The sequence below is a fragment of the Bos indicus genome, chromosome 15 (genome assembly GCF_029378745.1).
Source record: "Bos indicus isolate NIAB-ARS_2022 breed Sahiwal x Tharparkar chromosome 15, NIAB-ARS_B.indTharparkar_mat_pri_1.0, whole genome shotgun sequence".
Classification (NCBI taxonomy): Eukaryota; Metazoa; Chordata; class Mammalia; order Artiodactyla; family Bovidae; genus Bos; species Bos indicus.
The window spans coordinates 25,191,164-25,199,599 of NC_091774.1; the positions used below are offsets into that span (position 1 = coordinate 25,191,164).

At 49.1% G+C, this 8,436-nt stretch overlaps 1 protein-coding gene and 1 non-coding gene across 2 annotated transcripts; both read left to right on the top strand.

The window, feature by feature from the left end:
• The first annotated feature begins 1,335 nt into the window (after nucleotides 1-1,335).
• Nucleotides 1,336-6,953, top strand: NNMT (nicotinamide N-methyltransferase). The gene is made up of 3 exons (XM_019975692.2): nucleotides 1,336-1,608; nucleotides 4,140-4,347; nucleotides 5,947-6,953. Exons 1-3 carry the CDS (start codon nucleotides 1,458-1,460, stop codon nucleotides 6,377-6,379), a joined length of 792 nt encoding a protein of 263 aa, XP_019831251.2. The 5' UTR covers nucleotides 1,336-1,457; the 3' UTR covers nucleotides 6,380-6,953.
• A 327-nt stretch (nucleotides 6,954-7,280) lies between these two features.
• Nucleotides 7,281-7,353, top strand: TRNAG-CCC (transfer RNA glycine (anticodon CCC)). Its single transcript has one exon. It is a non-coding gene; the product is annotated as a tRNA-Gly (tRNA).
• Nucleotides 7,354-8,436: the final 1,083 nt, after the last annotated feature.

Consider the following 8,436-nt stretch of genomic DNA (forward strand, 5'->3'; position numbering starts at 1 on the left):
CACACAGAAGGATCTAAATTTTCTGGGGCTTCCCTGGTGGCTCAGTGGTAAAGACTCTGCCTGCCAATGTAGGGGACATGGGAGGATGCTGCATGCCTTGGAGTAAATAAGCCTGTGAGCCCCAACTACTGAGCCCACACAGATGTGATGGCTTCACAGCCCAGAACATCCTGAGGAGCGGAAGAGTGATTTCCCTTGCTCCTGAGTGGGCAATGGAAACGGGAAAAAGAGAGAGAGATATACAGGCATGGAGGTTGGGAAGGGATGTTGCAACCCTTGTTAATCAGTGAGCTGGGACCAGATTATGCAACAAGATCTCATTCGATGCCAACAGCATGGATGAAAAAAAGTGCCAGCTCCCGTGCCTGGCACCAAGTAAGTTCCCCACCCTCACCCCTGGTAAAGGAAGACTACATAATTGAGATAAAATGTCTACCACCCATTTGCATGGGGCTTCGAGAAGAAATTTAGTTCAGTCACAGAACAATTTTGTACACTTGTCCCACAACATCTGTTAGCTCCCGCTGAGATCTCTCTGTGAGTTCTAGAACTTTATCCAAGTTAGATTAGATTTTTCAGTTTCAAGTTGAGTATACTCAAAACAAAACCCATCTCCTCTCATCATCTTACTCTCCTCACTCCCCAACTATAACCTATTCTTCTTGTCTTCCCTGTTTTACTAAATACTATCAACGTTTATTCAGTTGTCTAGGACAGAAACCAGGGTGTTGTGTTGGGGGGTGGGTGTGTAGTTCAGAAAACACTAAAAATTAAAAACTAACTAAGGGAGGCCTGGCGTGCTATGATTCATGGGGTTGCAAAGAGTCAGACACGACTGAGCGACTGATCTGATATGATCTGAAGACATCTCATCCAGGGCTTCCTTAGTGGCTCAGAAGGTAAAGAATCTGCCTGCAATGCAGGAGACCTGGGTTAAATTCCTGCATTGGGAAGATCCCCTGGAGGAGGGCATGGCAACCCCCCTCCCCCCAGTATTCCTGCCTGGAGAATTCCCATGGACAGAGGAGCCTGGTGGGCTACAGCCCATGGGGTCACAAAGAGTCAGACATGCCTGAGCGACTAAGCACAAGATATCTCATCCTGGGATCTCTCATCTATACTGGGGCTTTGCTGGAGATTTTGTTTAAAAATTAGACGTGCTTTTTAAATAGTTTGAAAAATCATTGTAGAAGAGGATGCAATAAATGCAGCAAAAGAGACTAACACTTCCAAACAAGCCAGAGCTACTGAAAAGCCTGGGGGCTGGGGAAGGGAACTGGAGAGGTGAATGGCCAAAGGGAGGCAGGTTCAGGAAACATCCTTTGTTGGCTGCTCTGGTCTTCATCCCAGTGTTTGTTCTGAGGGCTGGAGGGAGGACAAAGTCTGAGCCCCACAAAGAAGGGCCCAGGGAATCAGTTTGCCTGCTGCTCCTTCCTGGACAAAACTCACTGCTCTCCATGGCTCTTCAGGAACGCCAGGAGCCTGATGTCTACCAGGAGAATTTTGAGCCCACATCCTACCTGGAGTATTACAGGATGAACCAGGATCCCGTCGGGGATGAAGTCCTCCATTTCCTGCTAAAACACTACAATGCCACCTTTAAACCAGGTGCTGATCCCCTTCAGCCCTGGGGCAGGTTTGTGGGAGGAAGGGTGGCCACACAAATTTTAAACCAGATGCTAGTTTTCTTTCATTGTAGGGCAGTCCTCGAGTAGGAGTGGGAAAGGATGGCCAGACCATTAATAGCAACTTGGGATCTTCAGAGGGTGTGCCTCTGCCCTACAGGAAGATTTTTTTTTTAATTTATTTTATTTATTATTCATTTTTGGCTGCACTGGTTCTTCCTTGCGGCACAAGGGTTTCCTCTAATTGCAAGGAGCTGGGGCTACTATTTGTTGAGGTGCACAGGCTTCTCACTGCGGTGGCTACTCTCGTTGCAGAGCATGGGGTCTAGGCACGTGGGCTCAGCAGTTGCAGCTCGAGTGTTTAGATGCCCCACGGCATGTGCAATCTTCCCTGGTCATAGACTGAACCCGTGTCCCCTGCATTGGCAGGCGGATTCTTAACGACTGGACTACCAAAGAGATTAGGAAGAGTTTAGATACACTTGATGTATGGTACATGGTGGCATCCTCTCAAAGTTTCTGAGGTCAGATTCTCTCTTCCCATAAAGCCTGAGAGCTGTGGTCTTTGATGATCCTGAATAGGCCTGTCTTCTCCCTATCCCTTGCAAGGGAAACCTGAAGGGCATCCGAAAGTGTAGGGAAGCTTTGCTTCTTTGCCCTTCTGCCTGATTGCCGCTGTGGCCCATGCAAACATCGTGAGTGGTTGGCTCTCAGATTTGCACCTCCCCCCGTCACTGCCACCCCAGGGAAGTATAGTGCTAGGCTGGCTGGACCACTAAAATCAAATGCTGGGTATCTTTTCATCATTCATATGGGAAGAAAACATAACCCAGTAGCCAGAATTTCTCCAATTAAAATTTTCTGCCATCAAATTTTCTTAAGCCTTTGATGCCTACTTCAATTTATTTGCTACTGAACCCTACAGCAATGGCACCCCACTTCAGTACTCGTGCCTGGAGAATCCCAGGGATGGTAGAGCCTGATGGGCTGCCATCTATAGGGTCGCACAGAGTCGGACACAGCTGAAGTGACTTGGCAGCAGCAGTACCCTACAGATATAACAACATACAGACAAGCAAGTGTAGTAGCAGATTAGCTGGCTCATCTCAGCAGTCAGTCAGGACCAGTTAGTTTTCTATCCTCTTGGCCATGTTTATCTTGGAAGCCCCCTGTGTGTGTGCTCAGTCGCTCAGTCATGTCCGACTCTGTGACCCCATGGACTGTAGCTCACCAAGCTCCTCTGTCCATGGGATTCTCCAGGCAAGAGTACTGGAGTGGGGTGCCATGCCCTTCTCCATGGGATCTTTCTGACCCAGGGATCAAATCCACATCTCTTATGTCTACCTGAATTGGCAGGTGATTTTTTTTGTTTTTTTTTTTTTTAACCACTAGTGCCACCTGGGAAGCCCCTGGAAGCCCCTTGCCAAGGTCCAAACACTCTTGATATTTTGTGTCAACCAGTCTCTGGTGGATGGAGAGAAACAAGACAGGAAGGGGAGGCCAAGTGTTCTTCACAGGCCCTGTTTTCTCCTTTTAGTCCCCAAACTGCCAAGCAAGTTTCTGGGATACAGTTGATATTCAATACATGTTTGCTGATTGATCTTTGGAACATTACATGTGGTCTCAGTGGGGCCATAGGGCACATCAACAAAAAGTGCTTGGGACAGGGAAACCAGTGTACTCAAGAATGGAATCAGATTTCTCCTTTGGACACTTTTTAAAAATTTAGTTAATGTATTTATTTCATTGCTACGTGTGGGCTTTCTCTAGTTGCAGAGAGCAGGGGCTCCTCTCTAATTGTCGTGTGTGGGCTTCTCTTGTGGAGCACAGGCTCTAGGGCGCACAGGCTCGATAGCTGTGGCTTGAGGGTTTAGTTGCCCCATAATATGTAAAATCTTCTGGGACCAGGGATCAAACTGTGTCCCCTGCACTGACAGATGGATTCTTAATTACTGGACCACCAGGGAAGTCCTGGACACTTTACAGTGGTAAATTGGTAGGTGAAATGTCGACGCTGGTTCTTTAACACTCTACCCCTAAACAAGCGCCCTCGTTCCTAACACTCCCCTCCTGCAAAAACTCTCCATGCTCACTGTGCTGGAGCTGTTAGTGCAGCAAAGTTCCCAGTCCTGGAGGTTACATGCCCCAATGGTTAAGTCCCTGTGGCCTCTCCCAGTGGAGCAAGAAGAGCAGAATCTTTTGGGAAGCGTGGGCCTTGGAGCCCTCAGTCAGTCAGTCAGTTCAGTCGCTCAGTCGTGTCCGACTCTTTGCGACCCCATGAATCGCAGCATGCCAGGCCTCCCTGTCCATCACCATCTCCCGGAGTTCACTCAAACTCAAGTCCATCGAGTCGGTGATGCCATCCAGCCATCTCATCCTCTGGCGTCCCCTTTTCTTCCTGCCCCCAATCCCTCCCAGCATCAGAGTCTTTTCCAACGAGTCAACTCTTCGCATGAGGTGGCCAAAGTACCCAGGTACTAATGATTCAGAAGGAATATTCCTATTCTGAAACAGGTGGGCTGGAAGGGAAACTCCTGATTGACATCGGCTCTGGGCCCACCATCTACCAGTTCCTCTCTGCCTGTGAGTCTTTCCAAGAGATCATCGCCACTGACTACACAGACAAGAACCTCCAGGAGCTGGAGAAGTGGCTGAAGAAGATGCCAGGGGCGTTTGACTGGTCTCCAGTGGTGAAATACGTGTGTGAGCTTGAGGGGAACAGGTAAGGGGGTTGTTGCTTGTTTTCAGATCTGCATGATCTTCACTTAGCTCCTAATCAAGAATTTTCCATGGAGTTTGTGTACAAATGGCAAGGTAGATGGAGACTGAGAAGGAAGGAAGGAATTCAGTGGAACCTGAAGAAGAAAGGAGGAAGAGTGAGATATGAATCCTATAAAGACCAAAAGAGGCAATAGGAAGAGCTGGCTAGAGACAAACCTGGAGCCTGGAGGAAACATCACCAAGGTCCACAAGGAAGCCAAGGTCTGAGCCCAAGCAGGAGAACCCTCCCGGCTGCCTCCTTTCTGATTGGCTGGTGCCCTGTTGTTCCAGTTACAACTTCCAGGGAGCTCTAAACTTGTGGAATCTTTTTGTGGATTGCAGGAGATAAGGGTTAGAATTAAGACAATCTTGCATGGCAAGTGGAACAGAATTTACTTACCTTGTATATTTTCATTTAATTTCAAGGCACCAGGAAGGTCTACCATTGCCCTTCCACTCCCCAAATATCATCCTCCCTAGTTAAGATGGTTGAAGTTGTGCATTAGTTTCTTATTCTTTCTGCTTAAAACTATGATTTATTTTTTACTTTTTAAACATTGAGGTATAGTTAATTTACAGTGTGTTAGTTTCAAGTATATAACAAACGACTGAAGCTGAAACTCCAGTACTTTGGCCACCCGATGCAAAGAGCCGACTCATTGGGAAAGACCCTGATACTGGGAAAGACTGAGGGCAGAAGGAGAGGGGGAAACAGAGGATAAGATGATTGGATGGCATCACTAACTCAACAGACCTGAGTTTGAGCAAACTCCAGGAGATAGTGAAGGACAGGGGGGCATGGCGTGCTGCCGTTCATGAGGTCACAGAGAGTCAGACACGATTTAGTGACTGAACAAAACTATGATTCCATACACATATACTTATATGTGTATGTGTATATATATATATATATATATATATTCTTTTTCAGATTCTTTTCTATTATGGGTTATTTAGGTTATTAAAAGATATTGAGTATAGTTCTCTGTGCTCTAAGTAGGTCTTTGCTGTTTACCTATTTTATATACAGTAGAGTGTATGTTAAGACTACGTGTTTTAAAAAGTACAGAGCTGGAAAGAGTAGGCCTTTAAGTGCTACTACTTATTCATACTGCATAATGCATGTGGCCCACATCCTGAGAACAGGTAAGAAGGGAATGTGTGAGTCAAGGAGGAGGTTGAATGGAGTGGCCAGCCCCCACAATGTCCCCCAAGCTCACACTGTAGTTTTGCTCCTCTGAGTCCAGGCAGACATTCTGTTTCTGGGGGCACTTGTCAGGTCATGTGAGATACAGGCTAGCAGAGAGAGAACGGGCTAACCTCCAGGGGCGCAGGGCCAGAAGGGGGCCCCTGACCTGTGACCCCAGGGTGGGCAGGTGCTGGGCTTCACTTTGTTCCCAGCTGCTCTCTCTATGGGACTCAGTTTTCTCATCTGTAGAACCGGCAGCCTGCTGCTCTGGGAGCCGGAACGCCAGGCAGAGAATGGCTGGGAGTGACGTGAGTGGTCCACGTGGTGAGCATGACCCAGCCGGTCTCTTTCTCTTTCTTCCTTCCTCTCCAGAGATAAGTGGGCCGAGAAGGAGGAGCGCGTAAGGAGAGCCGTCACCCAGGTGCTCAAGTGTGATGTCCTGAAAGAACGGCCCCTGGAGCCCGCGGTCCTGCCCCCCGCCGACGGCCTCATCTCCTCCCTGTGTCTTGAGGCTGCCTGCCCCACCCCGCAGGCCTGCCGGGATGCCCTGCGCCATCTCAGGACCCTGCTCCGGCCCGGGGGCCATCTGGTGCTGAGCGGGGGCTTCGAGACCACCTTCTTCATGGTGGGGGACAAGAGGTTCTCCACTCTGCCCCTGAATGAGAAATTCCTGCGGGAAGCCCTGCAGGAGGCTGGCTTCATCATTGAGAAGCTGGAGAAGGTCACTCGGGCCGCTGAGACCCATTTGGATAACCGCTCTGACTACACAGGGCTGTTCTTCCTGGTGGCCCGGAGAGGGGACTAGAGGCAGAGACTTGGAGGAGCGGGTTGGGGGCGGGGGGCGGGCTTGGGGCCATCCCTCTGCCACCTCGATTGTATTTCTCTCCATTTCACCAGCTTCACTTCTAACACTTGCTGGCAGATGATCGCCAGGTCAATTGGGATGCTTCTCCCAGAAAGGTTTATAATGTATTCCACTAATGGCCCCAGGCTGGGAAAAAGAATTGGGCCAGAGAAAGAAAGCTGCGTCTCCTTCCATCTGGGCTCCTTCAGGGTTGCGTGGAATAAAGTGGGAAGGACCCTTCCCACTCTCTGATTTTAGGCAATTTGGACTGCCCACCTTCTGAGTTCAGTCTCCAGCTCCCTCCCCATGCCTGCTAATCCTGCAGCCCTGCCCCTTGAAATGGAAAACACACGCATGGATTTTGATCCTTGGCTCTCTGATTCAACTTGCTCTTGTGACTTTAGGTGGGCACCTAATATCTCAGAACCTCAGTTTCCCCATCTCTGAAATGGAAATCATCACACCTCTCCCCAGGGTTTCTGTGACACCCAAAAGGTATAACATGAATACCCTTAATAAATAACCATGTGAGCGAGCTTGTGTGTTTTTTAAGCTTGGCTGACCTTGTAGAGACCTTGTCACAGGATGTGATAAGATGGCATAAGGAGTTCTGAAAGAGCTAGAGAATTGTTTTCCTTCACTGTCCAGTGAACCCCACCTTACCCCGTCTGGGCAGGGATGGGACACATGGGAAAGACTTTTTGAGGGAAGTAGGGAGCGAATTGGTGAAAGGGTGACCAAGAGTAAGCCAAGTGAAGGAGTCGGGGTGAAGGGCAGGAACTTCTGGTACAGATACTGAGACCCAGAGGGGAGACAACATACTGTGCTGGGTGGACTTCAAGAAAAACTGAAGACAGGGACTTCCCTGGTGGTCCAGTGGCTAAGACTCTGCACTCCCAATGCAGAGGGTCCAGGTTCAATCCCTGGTTAGGGAACTAGATCCCACATGCTCCACCTGAAGATCCTGCATGTTGCAATGAAGATTTAAGATCCCACATCCTGCAACTAAGACCTCGGGCAGCCTAATTAATTAATTAAAAAAAGAAAAATTGAAGACACTTGGGTTCCAAGATTGGGGCTCTGTCCCTTGAGGGACTGCTAATACATGTGGTATGGGAGAACAGGCCAGTGCTCAAAGTGGGAGGAGGAGTGTCAAATCAGTGCGATGGGTGGCATTGGAGGTGGGCAAGCAAGCAATTTAGTCATTCAACAAATATTTGTCAAGTGCCTATGTCCAGCTGGACACTGTGTAGTGTCAGAACCTTTGCCTAGGGCTGGTCCTCACAGTAAACGTGGTTGCAACATTGACGCCCTTGATCACATTCTACCCCATGTGTGTGTATCTGGGGTATATTTTTTGTGTATGTGGGCATGTGCATGCGTGTGTGTGTGTGTGTGTGTGCATGTATGTGTTTGTGTGCTGATCATGGTAGTAGAGGTGGGTCACATCTATCCATGGAGCCACCACAAGAGTGATCAGTGAGGCTGACTCCCAGAGGCTGGGTTTACATCAAGACTAGCTCCTAGAACTTGCCTGCAAGTCGACGGACCCAGAAGCTGAGTGCTAACATCCCATCCAGGGCGAGCTCCAAGTATGCACTGGAGTGTGTGACCAGAAAGCTGAGCTGGGCTGGGAAAGCATCAGGCAAAGAGCAGGTGGGTGGGCATATGGGGAGAGTGTCTGGGGTGGGTGTTCTTGGCCGGACTGAGGTGCCCAGTCTCTGCCTCCCTGTAGGAAGTGTGGGCATATACCTGGGCGATATTCTTCTGGGGCCCTGATGTTAGTTAACACGAGCTTTCACATCAGGAGCTGTTGGCTTCTTGACTAGACCATCAGGTTACCATATATGCTTCATGGGTTGCCTGTGAATGGGCATTTGAGTGGCTTCATGACTTCCCTGGTGGCTCATATGGTAAAGAATCTGTCTACAAAACAGGAGACCTGGTTCCATCCCTGGGTCAGGAAGATCCCCTGAAGAAGCGAATGGCATCCCACTCCTGAATTCTTGCATGGAGAA

Coding starts and splice junctions, on each gene's coding strand:
- NNMT (XM_019975692.2), top strand. CDS start 1,458: ATGGCTCTTCAGGAACGCCAGGAGCCTGATGTCTACCAGGAGAATTTT. Junction 1,609..4,139: donor CAATGCCACCTTTAAACCAG/GTGCTGATCCCC, acceptor ATTCTGAAACAG/GTGGGCTGGAAGGGAAACTC. Junction 4,348..5,946: donor TGTGAGCTTGAGGGGAACAG/GTAAGGGGGTTG, acceptor CTTCCTCTCCAG/AGATAAGTGGGCCGAGAAGG.